Consider the following 24240-nt stretch of genomic DNA (forward strand, 5'->3'; position numbering starts at 1 on the left):
TATGATTTTGTAGTTAGGATTTTTTTTGGATATTTTGGATAGTATCTACGATATATACATCATAAAATTCGGTTTTGTAGTAAGCAAAAAAATAGGCAATGGATCTAGCCCGAACCCATTAATTTATCCGATTATAAACATCCAATTTGAGATTTTGGATAATTTTTTTAATTTAACCTGACCCGGAAGAGAATTTTGTACTTCTCTTTTACTAATCTAGGGATTATTTTCCATTTATATACGGCCCAGATGACCATAAGCAGATATATAAGGCCCATTGTGAAGGGTTTAAGGAGGCCCAATTTACTTATTTCGACTCTGTCTCTCTCCTCAATCCTCTCAGACGAGTAGGTTTAGACACTGGTGCCGGTGCCGGTGGCTCAGCAGTCAGCAGCTGAACCAATTATGACACGTAAAATGATTGGGGAAATTCTTATTATCTACGCAGTTATGTGAATCTATGGTCCAGATGGGCTGATGTTTCAATTAATTGACGAGAGTAAGAAGCAGAAAGAGGGTCAAGACCTGCCGACTTGAACAACGTTAGCTATTTTATACTATTACCGTATTACGTTACGTTTTCTTGGACGTTTCTCGAATTTCTTAAGTATTATATTTTTGTGGTCCACGTTTTGTGGAATTTGAGACGATGACATACATTTAATAGCATAAAATAAGTAATTGAAACATTCAAATTAGCGTTCATAATGACATATCCTGAATATGCTAGAAATCCAAAATAAAAGTGCGCATCAAATTTCAGATATGCTTCTTTTGTTTCTTTCTTTGTCAAACCAGATAGGTTTTTGAACCAAAAATCTCTTGAGAGAGAGACTCAGGTCGAGTTCGACTACAAACCTTAAAAAAGCATAGTCCAATTCAATGTTGGAGCAGGTCCAAATTCGCTACAGATGGGCTTGTACATTGACCCAATAAGATTTGACTCCAAAAGTGAGGGTATTTTCAGTAATTTGGTTAAAAGTTCCAAAGCGCGGGAAAATGAAAAAAAAAAAAGGAAAAAAAAACTCTCTCTCTCTCCTACAGACTTTCACTCACTTTCTCCAGCATCCACAAAGCCCTACATCAGTAAAAGCCCTTTTTGTTTTTGACCCTAATTCACTCTCGGAGAGAAAAAAACTAATTCACCTTCGGAGCTTCTCCAGGAAGGGTCAATCCTCCTATATAGGATTCTGATTTGTTCTGTCCCGCTTTATTTTTTTTTCCTTCGCCGAACAATGAGCGGGGATAATCGAAGACGGGATCGAAAGGACTCACGGTGGTCGAAGAAGCCCAAAGTAGTTAACACTGCAGAAGATGAACTCGAATCTAAACTCGGATTTGGGCTTTTCTCTGAAGGTGAAACGCGACTTGGGTGGCTACTCACCTTCGCATCGGTGAGTTCTCCCATAACTGCACTCTCATCTCGACCCAACCTTTTGTTAATTGAGAGTATTAGAGTTAGTTTCGGACTTGATTATATATGAATTAGTTATAGGCATTTGCGATTGAGCCATACAGTAAACTCCCTAACTGTGAGAATTTAGGATTCTAGGAGATGCCAAAGTGCGAGTATCATTTTTTTATTTTTACTATACAGAGATTCGAAAGTACGATAACTATTATAATTTACTACGTTTTGTAGTCATCTTGGGAAGATCGCGATACTGGGAAAGTCTTTAGTTGCGTGGACCTTTACTTTGTAACTCAGGTGAGCTGCTTCATTCATGGTCATTACTATGTCAGCTTCGTATAAGTTGATGAACATTTATATTTTTTGCTGTTGTATTTTCTAAGTGTTGACTGTGTTGAGGATTTCTTTTCAGGATGGGTTTTCTTTCAAGACCAAGTACAAGTTCCGCCCTTACTTCTATGCTGCCACCAAAGTATGATTATATCTCTGTTTATCATCTGAATGCTACTTTAGTGACTCATGTAAATTTCTTCCTATATCTCAATAAAACTGCAATGCCGAATTACAGGACAAGATGGAATTGGAAGTTGAAGCCTACTTGAGACGCCGATATGAAAGACAAGTTGCTGATATCGAGATTGTTGAAAAAGAGGATCTTGATCTTGTAAGTCAGCAATGCATAACCTGTTTATTAGTTTAAGTCTGACTTCTACCAGTGTAATTTCATCTTGATTGTGTGATTTAGTTGACCAGTGTCTTCTGTTAGTTGATTAATGCTGTTGTTTTCTCTGTAAAGACTCATATCAGAAACTTTTGCTACAACCTTTAGTTATTATTCTCTTCTTTTAACCTAAAAACTTAGCACTTGTAGTAATAAGTCCAAAAGGTGATTCGCCATCCATATGGTGATATCTCTATGCCTTTGCTTGTATGCAACATGGGCTGTAGTTTAAAGTTAATTTTTTTTTTTAGGGATATGAAGGTTTCAGTACCTCTTTAGTTGTTACTTCTCGTAGGGTGCCTTTCTAGCTTTCTTACCATTTTGAGTTTCTTCATCTCTTATGCTCATGAGCAGAAAAATCATCTATCTGGCCTGCAAAAGAAATATTTAAAAGTATCATTTGATACTGTGCAACAATTGATGGAAGTCAAGAGGGATGTGTTGCACATTGTCGAACGAAACCAGGCTAAATTTGATGCACTTGAAGCTTACGAGTCCATATTGGCTGGAAAACGGTAAAATCCTAGGCTAAATCATTCAAGAGTTTTGTTGGTTTTCAAATATACCTCTTAATATCAGAAGTTTCTTAGTTATTTTTTCAAGTTTAGTTTCAGAAATTTAAGCTATCCTGATGGTGTTTTTTTTGTTCTTGGAACACAGAGAACAACGTCCACAAGATTGCTTAGACTCTATTGTGGACATCCGCGAGTACGATGTCCCTTATCATGTTCGATTTGCAATTGATAATGGTAACCAGTTTAGTCAGTCTAAAATGTCTGTTTAGTCCCTAAGTTTGTCAACATCATGATGTTTTTCTTGGTGTCCAGATGTGAGGAGTGGGCAATGGTACAATGTCAGTATTTCCAGCACTGATGTCATACTAGAGAAGAGGTCAGATCTTCTTCAACGCGCAGAAGTTCGTGTTTGTGCATTCGATATTGAGACAACAAAGCTTCCGTTAAAGTTTCCGGATGCTGAATATGATCAAATTATGATGATATCCTACATGGTTGATGGACAAGGTTTTCTAATTACTAACAGAGAGGTAACTGTGGTAGGAATTTGTCTGTTTTAAATTTGCTATCATATTGATGATATCTTGCATGATGGGTGGAGGAGGTTTTATATCATTAATGGAGAGAAGCTGCTATATACTCCTGTTTTGCCATCTTTTAGATTAGGTCAAGCAATCAGCAGAGGAAATAATCATATACGCTGAGTGTTTTCCTTTTTTATTTATTCTACTCTTAATCCTCAAGAAATCAGAAACAATTCATATAAGATTATCCCACACGTTTAATTGATTTTGTATGATGTGACTTTAAGACTGTTTTTGGACTAGCGTACTATTCTGCTAAATAATTTTAAAACATGATTTCTGATTTGTTAACAGGTTTTCATTGTATATGTCATATCTAGTTTATATTCAGCTCTATCCTTTCCTTTGAATATTTGTATCACGTCAATCTTGTTTGGTTTTTTGATTATAAACGTTGTATTTTTGCACTTAATTCAGTGTGTTGGCGAAGACATAGAAGATCTGGAATATACACCCAAACCAGAATTTGAAGGCTATTTCAAAGTGACTAATGTTAAAGACGAGGTATTATAAATTTTCTCCTGATTTGAATATTATTCAAGAAACTTTGATATAGAAGCGAGTTGCCTTCTTGGGTCTGTCTTGTAGGTTGAACTCCTCCAAAAATGGTTTTCTCATATGCAAGAGTTGAAACCTGGTATATATGTTACATACAACGGTGACTTTTTTGACTGGCCATTTATAGAACGGAGAGCATCTCATCATGGAATAAAAATGAATGAGGTACGCAAATATTTCCATCGTTGTTATTTGTATAATTTTTTTTTCTGTCTGCATGGTTTTCTATTCTCAGTTCTATTTCAGAAACTTCAATTTCTTGCTTCTCTTTTTTTTTTTTTTTCATCTTTCTTTTGCTTCTTCTTTTAACCTGTTTTTCTGCATCTTACTCGTCTGTTCCTATCTCATTCCTATTATCTTCTATTGGATCATAGTGTCATCAACTGCAATTCAACAGATGTCTTTTTTTCTTCCTCGTGGTTGCAGGAATTGGGATTCCGTTGTGATCATAATCAAGGTGAATGTCGAGCTAAATTTGCTTGCCATTTGGATTGTTTTGCTTGGGTGAAACGTGATAGCTATCTTCCTCAGGGAAGCCATGGTCTGAAGGTTCATTCTACTTCTTTCTGTTGGCAATTATTTTAACTTTTACAATTATATATTCCTTCTGTTAAGGAATTCATGGTAAATTTTAAGTTATGATTGCCTTTTTATTAAATTTCAGGCTGTTACGAAGGCAAAACTGGGTTATGATCCTCTGGAAGTAAACCCAGAGGACATGGTTAAGTTTGCGCAGGAAAAGCCACAGGTATTGCTGAGAATTTAATCCTGCTATTTCTGCTTAACATTATTTTTTTTACTATTAGAGCAGGTTGTTAGATACTGGAATGGGCTATAGAGTAACAAACAAATTAGTGATAATTGATCAAGTTATTCAACTATTTTGCCTCTTTAAGGGTTGAAGAAATGTCCTGCTCATGTTAAATTTATTGTCTTATTTGTACACAACAGTAAGAAGCGGACATAGACTTCAAGAAATTAATGGGGTCGTAACTGTAGATTTTTCTAGTTTACCGCTTAGTACGTGCAAGATTTGCATGGAATTAGGTGTTTATATCTTATTTCTATCCCATACTGGGAACAATTTTGCAGACAATGGCCTCCTACTCAGTCTCTGATGCTGTTGCAACTTATTACCTATACATGACATATGTCAATCCGTTCATTTTTTCTCTCGCGACTATCATCCCAATGGTCCCTGATGAGGTTTTACGCAAAGGGAGTGGCACGCTTTGTGAAATGCTTTTGATGGTTCAGGTGACTTCCTATCTATTACACCTCTTCAGCAATCTTTACTCTGTGACACATTCTATTAATTGGAAGTCTTTGTTCTCAGCACAGGCTTACAAGGCAAATGTTATATGTCCCAACAAAAATCAAGCTGACCCTGAGAAATTCTACCAAAATCATCTTCTTGAAAGTGAGACATATATTGGTGGTCATGTAGAGTGCCTCGAAAGTGGTGTTTTCAGATCTGATATTCCAACCAGTTTTAAGCTCGATTCATCGGGATACCAGGCAAGTTATCTGCTTTATATTTATTCAATATAATTTTAGTTGATTTCTTTGTTGAGCAGTACTTTTTCTGTAATTGCATCAGAAGTGGTGCTTTTAATAGTATATACCTATGTAGTCTGTAATGGATTCATGCAAAATGCTTCCCGTTCTTGTGCGCATGATGTTGTCATAGCTAATTTTTGCACCTCTCTGATATTGGACGCTTTAAATGCCAGCAACTAATTGATAACCTTGGTCGGGATCTGGAATATGCGATCACTGTAGAAGGGAAAATGAAAATGGATTCAATTTCCAATTATGATGAAGTGAAGGATGAAATCAAGGAAAAGGTATTAAATTCCTCTTCTGAATTAAAGATACTGATTTATGCTTGTCCCCTTGAATCTTTTTATCATGTTATTTCTCTTGTCCCTTTGACTGGCTGACATTGTTCTGTTATGGTTTGGCGGTTTTATTGGTTCTGCAGCTCGAGAAATTACGAGATGACCCTATACGTGAAGAGGGGCCTCTTATATATCACCTCGATGTCGCAGCGATGTATCCAAATATCATTTTAACAAACAGGCTTCAGGTACATCTGATCTCTATTTGCACGTTTTTAACTGACGGATTGTTTGTTGCAACATGCAATTGTAAATCTGTATCTATCAACATCACTTAATGGAGGTTATTCATTTACAAAAGAATGGAAAAATCCCTAAAGATATTATATAAAGTGAAACTTTCCTCTACTTTTCAGCCACCATCAATAGTTACGGATGAGGTTTGCACAGCATGTGACTTCAACAGCCCCGGAAAGACCTGTCTTCGAAAACTTGAATGGGTTTGGCGTGGGGTGACATTCATGGGAAAGAAAAGGTTCTTAACTTATATATCTTTCGTTAGAGAAAAAAAAAAAATTATATATCTTTGGAGCTAATTATGGATTTAAACCTTGTGGTCTAGTCTTAAGTTCTTAACTTTGTTTCAACTGGTTTGGCAGTGACTATTACCATTTGAAGAAGCAGATCGAGTCGGAATTTGTTGATGCTGGTGCAAATATTCAGTCTTCAAAATCATTCCTTGATCTGCCAAAGGTGGAACAACAAACTAAGCTAAAAGAACGACTTAAAAAATATTGTCAAAAGGTATTCCCTCTACCTTCCTTTCGTCTCTCTCTCGTCTCTCTCTCTCTCTCTCTCTCTCATAGTAATATTTTCCCCACACTGTGAATGTATGATGGCAAGTCATTTTGCATTTGGCAGGCATATAAACGAGTACTCGACAAGCCAATTACTGAAGTTCGTGAGGCTGGGATATGCATGAGAGAAAACCCTTTCTACGTGGACACTGTTCGGAGGTGCGTGGCTTTTGTTTTCCCATCTTGATCTTCATTGAGACTCTGTTTGGACGTTTAGTCTTTTGTGTGAACATACAACTGATTATGATGAAAAGTTTAGCCAAATCCTAATTACTTTCATTTCTTTTTATTTGTTGATGTTTTGTATGCAATTAAAGCTTTCGAGATAGGAGGTATGAATACAAAACACTTAATAAGGTCTGGAAGGGAAAGTTGTCTGAGGCCAAGGCAAGTGGTAATTCAATCAAGATCCAGGAAGCACAGGTACATTATTGTATATACTTGCTCATAGATCTCTGAAACTTTTTCAAGATGGTGACATTAAAATTTTGAACAGGACATGGTAGTCGTTTACGATTCCTTGCAGCTAGCTCATAAGTGTATACTTAATTCCTTCTATGGATATGTCATGCGAAAGTGAGTCCTCTGATCTCTTGCAAACAGCCTGGACTTTGGTTCTAGTATCGTTGTCTGTCCCATTTAGGTTGACCCCAAGCTTTACTTGAAACAATTTCAGGGGTGCAAGATGGTACTCCATGGAAATGGCTGGTGTAGTTACCTATACTGGAGCCAAAATCATCCAGAATGCCCGTTTGCTTATTGAGCGAATTGGGAAACCGCTTGAGTTGGATACAGATGGTATATGGTGTTGTCTCCCTGGATCTTTTCCTGAGAACTTTACATTTAAAACGATGTAAGGTTTTGATCTCTCCATGTTAGGAAGTCTTTTGTTCTATTTTGTTTTGAATATATCACAATAGTTCACTTTTAAGATATATTCAACAGTTTTTATATCCATGTTAGGGGATATTACATTTTCTTGTGGTTCTGAAAAAGTTAAGTACACCATCAATTGTTTTTTCTAATTGCAGGGACATGAAGAAACTCACAATCTCTTATCCTTGTGTAATGCTTAATGTTGATGTGGCAAAGAATAATACAAATGATCAATATCAGGTATGCCAAGCTTTTCCTTACTTAAAATAGCTTATGTGTTCAGTCTCTTAGGAAGATGATACAATTCTTGAGGTTCTGAAAATATTATTTCTTGTGTCTGGATTCTATTTTCCCTTTAATTATTGGTTTTGAAACAGACTCTTGTAGATCCTGAACGCAAGACGTATACGTCACATAGTGAATGCTCAATTGAATTTGAAGTGGATGGACCGTACAAGGTATGCTTAAACTTAATGATATTTTACGTGTGCTACTCTTTGATTGCTGAAAAATAATACTTAAATCCCCTCCATTCAGGCAATGATTATTCCTGCCTCGAAAGAAGAAGGAATCTTAATTAAGAAGCGCTATGCTGTTTTCAATCATGATGGAATCTTAGCAGAACTCAAGGGTTTTGAGATCAAGCGTAGAGGGGAGCTAAAACTCATTAAAGTTTTCCAGGTATCCTTTTCTTTTCTTGTGTTGTAATGATTCAGCAAATTGTTGTTTCATCTATTTTTAGGGTCAATGCGGTCGATTGTATTTCACTTGATCCCATTGTATTAGTAATTCTTTCTAGCAGTCTTTTTAAGTTTCTAATTCCGACATCTTTGCCAAAATCATTATCTGTTAGGGAAAATTCAACTGGTTCTAAATTGCTTGTTCAGGTGACCATTTAGCAAGTATCGATACCACCTCTTCTACCTTCATTGTTCATTAACAAAAGAAAGTAATATATAAATTATCTGTTATATGACAGAATGCATATTTCATTTTCTTTTGATAAACATTTCCATTCTATTTGTTGGATTCTTGTGTTTACTTAAGTTCATGTCAAATATGGGCTGCATAATGTAGTAAGACGTTCATGATTTGTTAGACGCAAGCATCCCAAGAAATTAGGCTGAGTTTTACTTGATAAATATATATGTAGAGCCGTCAGTCCCTGCTTCATAATATGGTTTTCTATCCTTTCCCTACAGGCCGAGCTTTTTGACAAATTTCTCCATGGAACAACTCTTCAAGAGTGCTATTCTGCTGTTGCAGCCGTCGCAAATCGGTGGCTTGACCTACTCGATGTATGTGAAATGTTTCGTTTCTTGTTCTTTTTTTAGTTGATATTTTTTTTCTACTGAGTGAGGAGAAATGCATTTCATATAAATGCTGCCAAATTTTCTTATCTGCAACTGGGTCACTTTGCTCACAGTTTTTCCTTCACATTTTCTACAGAATCAAGGAAAAGATATTGCCGATAGTGAACTGTTAGATTATATATCAGAATCAAGCACAATGAGCAAATCGTTAGCAGATTATGGTGAGCAAAAGTCATGTGCTGTGACCACAGCAAAACGCCTGGCTGAATTTCTTGGTGATTCAATGGTCAAAGATAAAGGACTGCGTTGCCAATACATCGTTGCTTGTGAACCAAAGGTACATTTCTGTCAAACTTAGAATGTCGTCACACATGCAATCTGTATTAATAATGTTGCTTACATCTCAAAAAGTATTTACTATCCATTATGGAATTTTCTCAGCTATTCTAGTATAGTGTCTCATTGACACTGCTTATAGTACTTTAATTGTTGCGATTTAACAACTTTTTCATGATTAGGGGACACCTGTTAGTGAACGTGCTGTTCCTGTTGCTATATTTGAAACAACGAAGCCGGGTAAACATTCTGTTATATGGTGTGATTAGTTATGCTGTGTTCTTAACGATCAAATGTAATGCAAATTTCCAAATTCACAGGAATTATGAAGTTTTATCTGCGAAAATGGTGCAAGACATCATCAGACGTCGGAATTCGTTTAATTATTGACTGGTCGTATTATAAGCAGCGCCTTAGTTCAGCTATCCAAAAAGTTATTACCATTCCTGCTGCAATGCAGAAGGTTCATTGTTACTATTCTTACCGTATTTTGTTTTGTTTCATTTAACATTCTTTCTATAAATATGTAACGACTTATATGACCTCTGACCTCTTTAGGTAGCAAATCCTGTACCTAGGGTGAATCATCCTGATTGGCTCCACAAAAAGGTCCGTGAGAAAGAGGACAAATTTCGCCAGAGAAAACTAGTTGATATGTTCAGTTCAGCAAACAAAGATTGTGTGTTGGACCCAGATCCTTTGGTGACTCAAGTTAATATGGAAGATATTGAGGATTTTTGCAAAGAAAACAGGCCTTCCGTAAAAGGGCCAAAGCCAATTGCACGTTCTTTTGAAGTCAAGAAAAAACAGTCTGAACATGAACAGAAAGAGAGCTGCGATCCAGACTTCCATGATATCTCATTTCAGAACATTGACAAGAACTTAAATTACCAAGGATGGCTTGAACTGAAAAAGAGAAAATGGAAAATAACATTAGAGAAGAATAAAAAACGAAGGTAGTACTTCATAATGGTATATATTCGCCTGAAATTAATCTTCCTACAAGAAAATTTCCATTTGGAACAAAAAGTAGTTCAATATAACATCCACTGCTACTAGAAGCTTCTGAACTTGTTGACTGTGTATTCCTTCTTTTTGTAGGTTGGGTGATGTAAGATCTTCTAAGCAGATCGATGCTCATGAGATAAATCAAAAAGTCGGTCTGGGAAGAGGAGGTGTAAGTTCATACTTTAGGAGGCCAGAAGAAGCATTGACTAGTTCATATTGGCAGGTGTGCAAGAGTCTAAATGTATTTATATATATGGCTAATATTTTGTAACCTATAATGTTGTCTCTCCACCTTTTTCAGATACTACAGCTGGTCCCAAGTCCACTGAGTGGGCAATTTTTCGCTTGGGTGGTTGTGGAAGGACTGATGCTTAAGATCCCATTGACAATCCCAAGGGTGTTTTATGTTAATTCCAAAGCTCCGACAGTAGAAAAGTTCCCGGGAAAGTGTGTCAACAAGATTCTTCCTCATGGAAGGCCTTGTTATAATTTGATTGAGGTATCTATTTTAACCACTGTACTTTTTTCCCTTTAATTCCTAATAGTTAGTTACAATTTTCTTTATTTCTTTGCAGGTCAAGATTCAGGAAGATCAATTTAAAGAAGAAAGCAAAATGCGTGCAGCTCTTCTTGCCAACCCTGAAATTGAGGTGACGTCTTTTAAAAGTTCAACAAATTAAGTACAATCAGAATCCCAACCTTTATCAAATACCCATCACATGTCTTAAAAGTGTTAAAAAAAAAAATCTTTGTTTGGTTAACTCTTAAATCTGTGACCTCTGGTGCCAGTTTATTTGGTGAGTAGACGAATTGTATGTGGTGTCTGGGACTCTGAATTTATCTGCTATAAATGTTAATGCTATAGAAATTTACTGCATCAAGTACCCTGTATAAGGCAAACTCGTGAAAAGGTGTTTACAAGCTAAGTGTAGCTATATTAATTTCAGTTATGTGTGTGTGTGTGTGTGTGTGTGTGTGTGAGGGTGCACGTTATTGTTGTCTTCTTTGTTATTTGAATATAATGTGAATAGGACCCAATGACTTGTATTCGTGGTGAGAATTGTGCTTTTGTTCTAATGCTTATTAAGACACTCAGCCAGATAACCACCCGGATGACTTGTTGGTTATCATGCATGTTTGACCTTCATTTTCATCAAGGGAATACCATGTTTATGCTTGCTAGTCTCATAATTGTCTTCGGCAGGGCATATATGAAACGAAGGTGCCTCTGGAGTTTAGTGCTATATGTCAGATTGGGTGTGTATGCAAAATTGATAACACAGCCAAGCACCGTAACACCCAAGATGGATGGAAAGTTGGTGAACTTCATATGAAAACTACAACTGAATGTCACTACCTGGAGCGTTCAATTCCACTTGTTTACTTGTATAACAGGTAGAGCTCCATTTTTTTTAAGCAACATGACTATCCCTTTTCCAATGGAAACCAGTTCTACTTCACGCAATTTAAGTTGAAGAATGTTTTTATTGTAAAATTGTAGTAGGTATTTAGTGACAATGTTGGAGTGTTTACATGACTACGTGTCTTGTCATATTAACTCTGCTGCTCTCTCAAATTAGTCCCATCAACATTTTGAACCTTTGTTTTGTATTATTGTATTTCTTCTTCTTTGGGTATGTTATGTGGTTTCATTTATCCAATCCGTAATGCTTATCTCATGGTTTACTTGTTTGCAGTACCTCAGCAGGGCGTGCTCTATATGTTTTATATTGTCATGCGTCAAAGCTTATGTCTGTCGTGGTAGTTGATCCTTTTAGCAGCAAGGAATTATTACCATCTTCCCTAGAGAGACAGTTTAGAGATAGTTGCCAAGAATTTTCAATTAATACATTGTCTTGGGGTAGTATCGTTTTCCAGGTATGCTCTAAAATCATCGCAGATAGTCCCTGCAATAATAGTCCTGCATTGTTTTAAGATTTTGTGAATGCTGAATATCAGGTGGAGTATGTTGACCATCCCGAAGCTGCCAAGAAGATTATACAAAAAGCAATAAGTGAATACAGGTAAGTCATTCCCTGATTTATAGCAGTGCAACCTGTTGAATGTTTCGCCCGCATGTTAAATCGAATAGTGTTTCTATCGCTGATCAGTTGCACATGTTTTTTCCTGTGAACAATTTGGTAAATTAGATAAGTTTTTAAGTTAATTGTCAAATAAAACAAAAAGAATTTGATTGTTGGACTTTTCTTGTAAGGTTATGTTAAATCATCCATGGTGTTTGACTTGTCCCATTGATTCTCTTTTCTTGCAGAGAAGAAAATTGTGGACCAACTGTTGCTGTCATTGAATGCCCTGACTTTAACTCCATGAAGGAAGGTCTTAAGGCCCTAGATGATTTTCCATGTGTGAGGATTCCCTTCAATGGCGATGACAATAGTTATCAGGTTCCTTGACTTACAAACTTATTGGCTACTTTTTGTCCTTTTCTGTCATGATAGACGTTTTTTTGATCAAATAGTACCTATGTATTTGTGGTGTGGTTGCAATGTGTAGCCTGTCTCCTGGCAACGTCCAACAGCAAAAATAGCAATGTTCCGTTGTGCTGCAGCATTTCAGTGGTTGGATCGGAGGATTGCCCAATCAAGATACGCCCATGTAGGTTATGTTTCTAAAGTGGAAAAATAGTTCCTCATGATATTGCCTTTTTGCAGTTATTGACATATCCTTTACAACTGATTAGGTGCCTCTGGGGAATTTTGGACTTGATTGGCTAACATTCACAATAGATATCTTCCTGTCCAGGGCACTCCGTGACCAGCAACAGGTTTGCTCTTCAAAATTCCTAACTTATAATTTTTTTAATCGTTCCGCTGCTACAATAATTGCCTTTCTTTTTTCTGTTTGTATTTTTGCTCTTGCTCTCTGCCTACAGCTTTAAACCTATTCCTGAAACCTTGGCAAAAGGATGTTCTCTCTATAACACTGATTTTGATTTATTTTTTTCCTTTTCTTTTCTGTTAGATTGCCAATTATGTAATTCGAAAGAGAAGAGCAGTTTTTCCCTGTCATTGAATTTCCTTTTGTATCACAGGTCCTTTGGGTGTCAGATAATGGTGTTCCAGACCTTGGAGGTATAAACAATGAAGAGGCATTCTTTGCTGATGAGGTATGTCATCAAATGGATTTAGTTTTTTTCTTCTTTTTTTTTTCTTTTGGATTCTGCGAACTTTTCAGGATCATCGCCCATCTCTATGTTATTTTTTCTATGCGACTATCAAGGTGATAAACTGGCATTCGTCTTTGACACAGGTACAACAGACAAGTTTGGTATTCCCTGGAGCATATAGAAAAGTGTCTGTGGAGCTAAAGGTCATAACAAAAACTGCTTTAATTATCCTGCTGTTTTGGATGTTGTTCTAATGTACAATCAATGTTCAGATCCATAACTTGGCTGTTAATGCCCTTCTGAAAAGCAACCTGGTGAATGAAATGGAAGGAGGGGTCTTTTTGGGATTTGAACAGGATGTGAATCCTAGAGGAATTAATTCAGACGATAACACCAGTTTTGATGAGACCACTGGATGTGCTCAAGCATTTCGTGTCCTGAAACAATTGATTCAGAGTTGCTTGGCTGATGTGCGTAAATATGACAATATATATGCTGATTCCATTTTGCAACGTTTATCTTGGTGGCTCTGCAGGTATAATTATGTCACATCTTGTAACATGTTCACTTTAAACTTGACTCATATAATACCAATCTGTAATTTCTTATTGTAGCCCTTCCTCTAAGCTCCATGATCCAGCTCTTCATCTCATGCTTCACAAGGTAAATAATATTTGACTGTCTTGCTTTTTATCAGATAGAAATGAGTTGGTGTTGATAATAGTTGATGACAAAAAGAAAAATTGAGTTGGTGGGGATAAATCAGCAAACTTTATATTACATCCCCCTTCTCTCTCTGAATCTTTCTCAGTTAATTCATTTTATCGAATCTGTAGCTTACAATATATATCTCCTTGCTGGTCTGGATTATGCCTGTCAAAACATATAATTCCCAAGGCACCTTCAGATCTTGAGATTTGCCATTACATTAACTTTTTATTAGCCTTTTAACTTTTATTTTTATTTTTTTATTAGCCTTTTAAATTATAAACCCATTTTACATCCTGCATTTTTCATGAATATTGTAGGTCATGCAAAAGGTGTTCGCATTGCTATTGACTGATTTGCGGAGATTGAGTGCTATAATAATATATTCAGACTTCTCAAAGGTCATTATCGACACAGGGAAATTTGATCTATCTGCTGCTAAGGCCTATTGTGAAAGCTTGCTTGCAGCGGTGGGGAATAGGTTGGTCTCTTCCTTGCCAGTATATATGTTTATGACTATATCTCTAATGGACTGCACTCATTTTCCTGCCATCATTTTTGTGTTATGCCACTGACAGTGATATCTTTGAGTGGATATTGCTCGAGCCGGTTCACTACTGGCACTCGCTACTTTTCATGGATCAGGTTGGAATTCTTATTTCTTATACTCCCCTTTTGTATTTTCAATTTCTGATTGCTAAACATGGCAAAAGTTGCTGTAAATTATAAAATTACAAACCCCTGAACACAAAATTGAGCCTCAAAGAGAGGAAATGAAAAAGTGACAATCCATGGGACCTCAATACATGTTATTCCAGTAAACCAGAATGGGCCAAGGAATAACTGATAAGTAAAATCCTTTCACCTTGATGGTTAAAAAGTTATGTCGAAGTTGCAAGGAACTCTACTAAAATCCTATCATCCATCATTTGTTTTTGTTTAATCAGACATCTTGATCTTGCCTTTCCTTATTTTTACCCTCTCATCAAGATATCTCTTTTTTTTAACATTTTAGTATAACTACACTGGTATCCGAGTTACTGATGATGAAAGTTCACCTGACGAAGTGGCTATTGAACCAAAGTGGTGTGTTGCACGACACTTACCCGAGTATATTAAGGTTTGCAGACAGACCCCACTCAAATAAAGGTTCATTTAGGAAACGATAAACATGTGGCAACACATGGACTTTTTTTCTTGAACACTTATGCTTTTCATCTATCTTGGCAGAGTGATTTTGATATAATCGTTGCCAAGTTTATATTTGACCCCTGGAAATTTGCATTAGAGAAGAAAAAGGGGAGTTCAGAGAGTTTAGAGGCACAGATGGTAGAATACCTAAAAGAACAGGTAGTCTTAAACTCAATGCGTTTGATTTACTTTTCCTTCACTGAAAAAATTGTCTCCTCATTGTTTTTGTTTTTGTGTTCTGGTATGCAGATTCGACCCAACTTCATAAATATGCTTTTTAAGAAGGTCGATGATATCATGTCACACATGAAGGAGATAAACGTTTCAGATGTATCTCGGGTTTCTGGTCAAGCTACCAAAGGAGATTACACGTTAGAATTTATACAGATTATCTCTGCTGTTCTGGCTCTTGACCAAAATGTCGAGCAAGAGGTTCTGGTAAATACTCCACCCATTCATTTTTCATTTAACCTGACACTGGTTCAATATGACAAGTCCTCTGAATGGATTAATCTTGGATATGAAAATTCTAATGATGAAGCATTTTTTTATCTACTGTGTATAATTAGAAACCCTCTTTGTAACTGATTTCATTCACAAATCCAATCTAAACTCCAGAAATCTGATTAGTGAACTATGTTTACCTAAAAAAAGCCGTATAGTTTTAGATGGGTGTTAACTATTGTCTTCTCAATTTTTGTTCTCTAGACCTACAATGTTGCTGACGTAATCTCTTCTCTATAGGTAATGAGAAAGAATCTGTTGAAGTACATTAACGTAAAAGAGTTTTCTGCTGAAGCCGAATTTCTTGATCCTGGGCCCTCCTGCATCTTACCGAATGTTGCTTGCAGGTATTACTTGACCAAAAGAAATGCTCAATTTTTCGTGATTCAAATAAGCATTCTGTTCATTTTGTTATCTCTAGTTTATAGATAAATTGTTTTCTCTGTCTGCAACACTAAAAGAAAAGAAAGACGCCTTAAACCCCCAAATCCCAGAGCAAAGATGCTACCATTATCTTATTCCCAAACACAACGCCTATTGTTTTTAGTACTTGACTTTTTTGCAGTACTAAGCAGTAAGCCGGCTGAAAAAGAACTCACCAAGTTTTGATTATACTGTTTTTATTCTTGCAGCAACTGCGATGCCTACAGAGACCTAGATTTATGCAGAGACCCAGATCTATTAACAGAGAAAGAATGGTCATGTGCGGATACACATTGTGGGAAAATATATAACAGAGAGCAGATGGAGAATAGTCTTCTTCAGATGGTGAGACAGAGAGAGAGAATGTACCATATGCAGGATCTAGTCTGCATTAGGTGCAATCAGGTGAAAGCCGCCCATTTGACAGAGCAGTGTGAGTGTTCTGGTTCCTTTAGATGCAAGGAGAGCGGGTCAGAGTTCCACAAGAGGATGGAGATTTTCTTGGATATAGCAAAACGTCAAAGGTTTAAAATGTTAGAAGAATGTACCTCTTGGATTTTACAATTCACCAGCTGCTGACGAAACAATAGCGATTGACATCATTTATAGCTTAATTGATTTGTGCATAGTTTCTACACCTAACAGACGCAAAATAAATTGTCTTTCCATGGTGACAAATCATATGAACTAACTAGCATTACATAATAACTTTCTGAAAGGTGAAATAACACTAATCGCTAAAAACTAACCCCTGAACCTTAACTCTAATCCTTAGCGATAAATTGCAGGGACGACATCAGCGCCAAAGCCTTGAACCATGGTCCTTTTGTTTTGCATGTGAACGTAAGCTCGGTGCCATTTTGCCAGATTGTGTATAAGAAAGTAATTATATGAAGATTGGAAAATACAACAGAGAATAATCGCGAGAACGGATTTTGATAAAGTACTAGGGAGACATCGTATAATAAGGACACCGAGCTTACGTTCACATGCAAAACAAAAGGTAAACGTATATATTGTGAGAAATTGGAAATTTTGACGTTTGAAAAAAAACAAAACAACCGAATGTTTGAGCATAGAACATCAAAACGTCAAGGCGGTTGGCTCTCTTTTGACCGATTGGGGTTTTTAACTAACCGTTTTGATTGATGACGAGAAAAGTACTCGCCGTTTTAATGTCAACGATCGCAGTTAATGTTTTTAATTTACCGAAAAGGAAAAATTTGGAATAAATGATGTTTGGTGGGCTTATATATACATACAGGGCTAGCCGCATCAGAGTGGTTTGCACGGCACCACGAAGAAAGCCCAAAAAAGGGTTTAAAAGCATCATTCAATCAATGGACTTTAAATGAGGTTTGGCGAAGGACGTAGACAAAAAACCTAATTGGACAGCTCACTCTATTTAACTACCTAGGCTTCGAATGGAGAAAGCGTATCAAGCAGTGCAGATCAAGCGGTTCAAGCAGATCAAGGAGAACAAAAGCAGATCAAACAGATTTGGCGGTATAAGTGCAGATCAAGTGGTTTGACCGCTACAAAGTATAAATTAAATGGTGAAAACCAATCAAATAGGTGTAGATTTTAAAAATATTGATTTTATTGAATTTTTTATATATGAAAATCATAATAATGATGAGAAATTACTTTATTTTGAATTTTATATTGTAAATTTGTAAACATTTAATGTTATTAATTTAAGAGAATTTTTGAGATGGGTTAAATTAAAACTAATATTTACAATATATAATATAATAACATTATGTTACAACATACGTGGTGTATAATAATCATGAAAATAAAATTAATAAGTACAATATTTGTGATGCATTAAATTAGTAAACTATGATAATAAAAAAAAAATCTTTAAAGAAATATTTATAAGAAAACTTAGAATAGTGGAGCAAAAAATATAGTTAAACTAACAATTGTAAGAAAACTTTGAATTATTTATTATGAAAACTTTGTGATTTAAACAGAATATATTAACTTTATGAATTTAAGTTGTTTTTTTTGAATTTTTAACAAATAATTTTTAGAGTGGTATATTAAATATATATATATATATATATATATGTGTGTTTATTATTACAACATTATTTATTTAATAAAATATTAAATAAAAAAGCAGTTCAGACATGATACGCATCAAAAATGAAGTGTTAGCAGATCATTATTTTTCCTTTGTAATTATGATCTGCCTGCATATCATATTTAATTTTTATTTATTTTTTAATAAAATTCGTTTAAATATAAAATAGTGGTGAATGGTGAAAAAAAAGCAGTTCACCCGTTATGCGTACCATCTGCTTTTAATCTGCTACGCCATTCAAGGCCCTAAAAGAGAATAACACCCTAACCACAATTTCACAATAATAATAATAGAATGGTTTCCCAAAGCAGAAATAAACTAGTATTTGATTTGTGACATCATTAATTCCCCACTTACAAAAACAATGAAACTATACCACTCTCTCTCCAGTCTCCCCCAACATGACTGTAACTTACAAAAAAGGGAAAGGAGGAGTAATTGAATGATTTGTTTAATGTTAGTTGAATTGGATCTATATCTCTTCTTTAGATCTCCTCCATTTAATAAGGGCTTTCTTTCCCCATATCTCACACTTCTCTTTTCTTTTCTAAGCAACAATGTCAATGTCAATGTCAATGTCGTCTCCTTGACTTCAGTTTCACACTATCCACCCTCCTCTTCTTCTTCACGTTCTGTTATGGAGTCTCCAACCATATCTTATTAGATTCTTTCAAGTAGCGTTCCCTCAACTCTCTGATCATAGCTTTCTAAATAAAGTCTCTGGCCTTCCTTTGCTTTTACCCGTCCATGGATCCGACTTCAAGATCCGACCCGCGCCGCCGATTTTTGGGGGTTTGAGCTTCCCGACGTTTCCGTATCTCTCTGGGAGCCGATGAAACGATCCGTTAGGCCTCTCTTTAGTGCTCTCCTCTTCGCCTTCTTCGCCGCCACGCTCATTTGCAGGGTGGCGATTCGCCGGAGTAGCTTCTCCTTCGCTTCCGCCATCGCCGAGCTCGGTAACTCCGGACTCATGGCTGAAGAGATTGTATTCAACGAGACGTTGCTCGAATTCGCCGCCATTGATCTCGGCGAACCCAAGTTCAAGCAAGAGGTCGATCTGATTTCAGATTACGACAACACTCGGAGAAGCCATCGCCGCCATTTCAGCTCCATGTCAAGACCGAGCGAACAACAACATCGCCATGGGAGCAGAGACATTGCTTCCAAATTTCCGGTAAGGCTTCGTTCCCCTCAGGTTTACCGTTACTGGTCAGAGTTCAAGAGAAATCTACACCTTTGGGCTCGTAGAAGAGCTTATGAACCTAAAATCATGTTAGATTTGATCAGATTAGTCAAGAATCCGATTGATTCCCACAATGGTGCTGTTTCGGTTTCGAGTAAAAGATACTCATCCTGTGCAGTGGTTGGGAATAGCGGCACATTGCTGAATAGCCAATACGGAGATCTCATTGATAAGCATGAGATTGTAATTCGGTTGAACAATGCGAAAACAGAGAGGTTTGAGAAGAAGGTCGGATCGAAAACGAGTATATCTTTCATAAATAGTAACATTTTGCATCAGTGTGGGAGAAGGGAGAGTTGTTATTGTCATCCGTATGGAGAAACAGTGCCTATTGTGATGTACATTTGCCAACCGATTCACGTTTTGGATTATACTGTTTGCAAACCCTCGCATCGAGCTCCTCTGATCATCACTGATCCGAGATTCGATGTCCTGTGTGCTAGAATAGTGAAGTATTACTCGGTCAAGAAGTTCTTGGAAGAGAAGAAAGCAGAAGGGTTTGTAGATTGGAGTAAAGGTCATGAAGGCTCGTTGTTTCACTACTCGTCTGGTATGCAGGCTGTGATGCTTGCCGTGGGAGTTTGTGAGAAAGTTAGCCTTTTCGGGTTTGGGAAGTTGAATTCAACCAAGCACCATTACCATACTAATCAGAAAGCAGAGCTAAAGCTTCATGACTATGAAGCAGAGTATAGATTGTACCGCGACCTGGAGAACAATCCCAGGGCTATTCCATTCTTGCCTAAAGAATTCAAGATCCCTTTGTTACATGTTTTCCATTGAATATACATATATACCATCAAGAGTTTTGTCAGAGAGTTGTTATTGTTTCAAGCGAAGAAGCTTGTTGGCTAGAGTTTGCACTGTCGTTTTGTCCAAGTCCCAAAGATTTTGCTAACACTTTCCCAAATGGTAAGAGTGAGTGCTCTTTACAATTTTTATAAAATTTTGTGGTGTCACACATTGATATATATATATATAGTAAATTTTGACGATTTACACATCTATATAAGTCAAAATCGTTCAGATGACTTGTCAAGTCTTACGAGCCGGCCCAGATATAATATCATTCTTTTTGTTATTTTAACTTGAAAAAAACATGCTTTGGAAAGAGAGTTGTTCTTGTACGTAGATATGTTTTGAATTGTACGTTGATTCATACAAAACACAACAGCGTGAATCCTTTGTAAACAGCAAGAAGATCAAAAGCACATGATATGTAATGAAAAAGAGTCTTTACTTGATGATTATCGTAATGCGTACAATATAATGAAGTGAAGCACACCAATTTTCTCTTCTAATACAAAATTACATTGAGAGAGAAACAGAAAATTCACGTGCTTCACAAAATTTGAACCGATAAATCACCCTTATTTTAAATAAGGAAACCCTAATTAAGACTGAGATCATACTTAATTACTAATCACTAAGATAACTAGGGGGTTTACACAAGCCACAAAATGCTCCCCAACAAATACAACCCTCGTAAAAAAGAGAAGTTTTTGTTGGTGAGCATAATTAAACCTCTTTTCTTAAGGTTACCTAGTAGCAAAAATCCCCTACCAAACCAAAACCAAGAACCCTAATGATATATGATATCACATGCATAGTACGCAACACACCAATACTCAAACTTAAGAGAAAAAAAAAAAAGGAAGACGTTATAAGACGAACACCAGGCTTCATGTGGACTTATCGTAACCATATATATCACCATAAAAAGATCTAAATTTAATAATGTTGCTTCGTTAGTATCATTTGGTAAATTTTCTATATTTTGATATGTATCGAGTCTAACAAAGAATTTCTCCTTTTCCAAGATAGAAATTCTTTGGTAGACTTGAGATGTTTTTGTGGCGGATAGTTTTGAAGCAACATTAGAAAATTCAGATCTTACCGGTCGCTCGATGATTCCACAGTCAATCCGGTGTATGATGCTCATTCTGTGGTGACACATTCTGTATCCTCCTCAAAACCCTCAAACGAAAGAGACGGGTGAGGAGAATGTCCACTGCCGAAGGACCTGATGTGGTCTTTGAGAGACCTCTTGTGCTTGAAATCTGATCCACACGTACAATACCAAAGCTTTCCGCAGTTTTTCTCGTGAGTCCTCCAGTCACCTTTGACAGCCAAAGCTTTGCCACATTTGCCGCAAGAGAAGGGCTTGGAGCCATGCTTACGTTTGTAATGTGTCTGAAGTGTACGGAAATCTTTCAAGGGCTTGGACCGTGGGTGGTTGATGTTGTTCTTGCATCCCTCTGCACAACAATAGCATGGTAGCCGCAGGATGGCTGCAGGTTGGGTTGTGCCCTTCAACGAGTCAGCCCCTTTTCTGAACTCCGATCCATGTCCCCACATATGCATCTGTGTTTTGCATACATTAATTCATTACAACATAAGTATTCTGTTAACGGTGTCTAGTAATTCTATCGAAGTTTCAATATTTCTGTTGTATATCATATTAATATTCTTATTATATGTTACAGTACATAAAAAAATATGGTAGTGTTGGTATGACACATATTTTAATTTCGAATTAAAGTTGGACCAAAGTAAAATTTGGGAGAGGAGGGAATCCTAAGTAAAATATAGAAACTAGTGACATACTTAGTTAGAAGGCTTTTTAGCGAGATCTTCATTAGGTAGAGTAATCGATTGCATATATATTCAGTAAAAGTAGTATGATCATTGCTTTTTTTTAAAATTTCTCCCCTTTTTTGTTTCTTGCTGAATTATACTTTACCAAATCCCACTCCGTGATTATTCTTTTGCTTTTTGGCTTTTCAACCAAAAGGCAAGGCAAACAATGGAAAAGTCAAAAGATTTTTGAAGGTTTCTCAACTAATCCAGAAGTTTATACACCCAATTAGCCTTCTCATAATTGATTACATCTACTACTATACGAATTATACACCAACCGCGATTAATTATCGTAATAATTAAGTCATCAATGTTTAAAATCTTTCATTTACAAGTGTAAAATATTCGTTCCATTAATATCTAGAAAAAAATACACAGACGATAGTATATATTTTCGAGTATTATTGTACAAAAAGAAGTGTATGATCCATATAAGGAACTATTGTAGGTGGTAATGTATATGATAAAAACTTATTGATTGTTTGCTTTGATATATACACTCACAAAGTGCAACACATTACTGAAGACATGATCATTTATTTTTTATGAAATATGGTATTTATAAAAAACTAAGATTATTAAAAAAACAAAGTTTTGGTTGCTGCGATTGAATGTAAAAATGTTATTCCTCTAAAAAATATATAATTTGATCAGTTGTTTTTTTTTTTTGCTTATTTAGGAAAATAACCGTAAATTAATGAAATGCCCAATGAATAATGGACAAAGGCAAAGGTAAAGTTGACATAGTAATAATGTTTTTAGTTTCTCTTGCTAATTAATATGACATATAATGATGATGGTTAACACATAATGCAAGATTTGTAGATGAACGTAGATAGCTAACAAATCATTTATATAGGATAAGTAATTAAGGATGATATATATATAGGGAGAAGACGTACCTGCATGTTATTGTACCTATTGAACGTTTTGCTGCAAATAGAGCAAGCAAATTGCATTGGACCGACATGAATCTGAGCCGGGCTTGGTATCCAAAACCTCTTGCCACAAACTTCCATATCAGAATCAATCATCTCCGCATCAAACTTCATCTTCCTCCTCTTGTTCATCATCACCACGCCATCTTCTACCATCTCTCTCTTGATCGGTTTCTCCTGATGATCGGAAGTTGTATCAGACTCATCCTCCACCGAGTTACCACGGTGGTAATCAGGGAACCCGATTTGGAGAGTAACCACATCATCCTTACTCTCTTCTTTTATATCTTCCAAGGTCTGACGACGACTATTATTTTCCATGAGCTTGTTTAGAAGAGGCAAGCACTGGATAGAAGTATTGAGCGGTTGTTCTTGTGGTTGGTATAAGAAGAGAGATCGTTCCAACATGTTCATCTGACTCTGGTGGTGATTTGAGGATCTTGATATAGCATCTCTTGTCTTCATACGGTATAATACAGAAGGACAAGAAGAAGAAGAAGACGAAGGTTTAAGCCATTCAATGAAGCTTGGGGATTCGAAACCTAAACACTTCGTCTCATAAGGATTCATCAAACTCATCTCTCTCTCTCTCTCTCTCTCTCTCTCTCTCTCACTCTTTCTCTCTCTCTCGTCTCTCTCTCTCTCTCCCCACGATAAAAGGGTAAAGATTAGTAGTAGGAAAAGGTTATAAATTAACCTAGCTAGCTACCTGATGTGTATCGTAGCCGTTCGTCAAAATAGGTTCTTTGTTGTTTTCTCGAATACAAAATCTTGGTCAGTAAAGTTTTTGTTTTTTTCTTCCTACCCCAACACGTATTACGTAGATATGTCGACGTTCGCACGTGTCTACGCGTTTACACTAAGGGGAAAGAAGAGTTGTAAATTTCTTCATGTGGTGGGTCTTTTACTTCGCATAGTGAAAAGGAAACGCACAAGCACACAAGGCTTTTCAATGAAAGAGAATCCTAAGAGGACTCGTACTCGTCTTTACACTCATTTCCTTTCCCATTACATATTAAATAAATTCTAACGTACTTATACCAACAAATACGATATCATTTCATCATTTTATAGTCATAATTGGCTTTTAAGTGCATATAGACCGGCGAAGACAAAATTCATCATTGCACTAAAACAACAATTTCAACATCATTTTAGCCGTCTTTTTAGGGACAAATGATATAAAGCAACAACTGATACAAAATCACGCGTTCACTTTTATTGACGTTTTTGATATCACCCGAACTTTTATTAAGTTATATTTGTATACATCATTCCCATACGGCAAGACTTTTCTAGCTAGGACTCTAATCCATAATTTACGTTTTGTTTAAGATAATATATGCTAAAAACTCTG

General features: G+C 36.3%; 3 protein-coding genes across 3 annotated transcripts; 2 read left to right on the top strand and 1 right to left on the bottom strand.

Annotated features, from left to right (window-relative positions):
* Positions 1-1083: 1083 nt before the first annotated feature.
* On the top strand, positions 1084-16701 carry LOC17900286 (DNA polymerase epsilon catalytic subunit A). The gene is made up of 49 exons (XM_006306512.2): positions 1084-1394; positions 1643-1708; positions 1824-1883; positions 1980-2075; positions 2487-2647; positions 2793-2881; positions 2960-3177; positions 3649-3735; positions 3820-3954; positions 4216-4338; positions 4454-4537; positions 4882-5046; positions 5131-5307; positions 5523-5636; positions 5774-5878; positions 6047-6165; positions 6290-6434; positions 6552-6646; positions 6805-6910; positions 6984-7063; positions 7164-7340; positions 7519-7603; positions 7741-7821; positions 7901-8044; positions 8566-8661; positions 8813-9013; positions 9195-9252; positions 9333-9475; positions 9571-9968; positions 10114-10243; positions 10322-10519; positions 10596-10670; positions 11225-11415; positions 11718-11898; positions 11980-12044; positions 12293-12425; positions 12535-12636; positions 12722-12805; positions 13073-13147; positions 13291-13350; positions 13420-13682; positions 13762-13810; positions 14176-14336; positions 14434-14500; positions 14871-14975; positions 15086-15205; positions 15296-15484; positions 15791-15897; positions 16183-16701. Exons 1-49 carry the CDS (start codon positions 1236-1238, stop codon positions 16550-16552), a joined length of 6492 nt encoding a protein of 2163 aa, XP_006306574.1. The 5' UTR covers positions 1084-1235; the 3' UTR covers positions 16553-16701.
* Positions 16702-18508: 1807 nt separating this feature from the next.
* On the top strand, positions 18509-20302 carry LOC17900344 (beta-1,6-galactosyltransferase GALT29A). Its single transcript, XM_006304934.2, has one exon. It carries the CDS (start codon positions 18898-18900, stop codon positions 20086-20088), a length of 1191 nt encoding a protein of 396 aa, XP_006304996.1. The 5' UTR covers positions 18509-18897; the 3' UTR covers positions 20089-20302.
* Positions 20303-20525: 223 nt separating this feature from the next.
* On the bottom strand, positions 20526-23514 carry LOC17900935 (zinc finger protein WIP3). The gene is made up of 2 exons (XM_006305185.2): positions 22848-23514; positions 20526-21669 (listed from the first exon to the last, which is right to left on the bottom strand). The coding sequence occupies exons 1-2, from the start codon at positions 23460-23462 to the stop codon at positions 21244-21246; spliced, it is 1041 nt and encodes a 346-aa protein (XP_006305247.1). The 5' UTR covers positions 23463-23514; the 3' UTR covers positions 20526-21243.
* Between the last annotated feature and the right edge of the window lie 726 nt (positions 23515-24240).

Source organism: Capsella rubella, unplaced genomic scaffold, assembly GCF_000375325.1.
Source record: "Capsella rubella cultivar Monte Gargano unplaced genomic scaffold, Caprub1_0 scaffold_1, whole genome shotgun sequence".
NCBI lineage: Eukaryota > Viridiplantae > Streptophyta > Magnoliopsida > Brassicales > Brassicaceae > Capsella > Capsella rubella.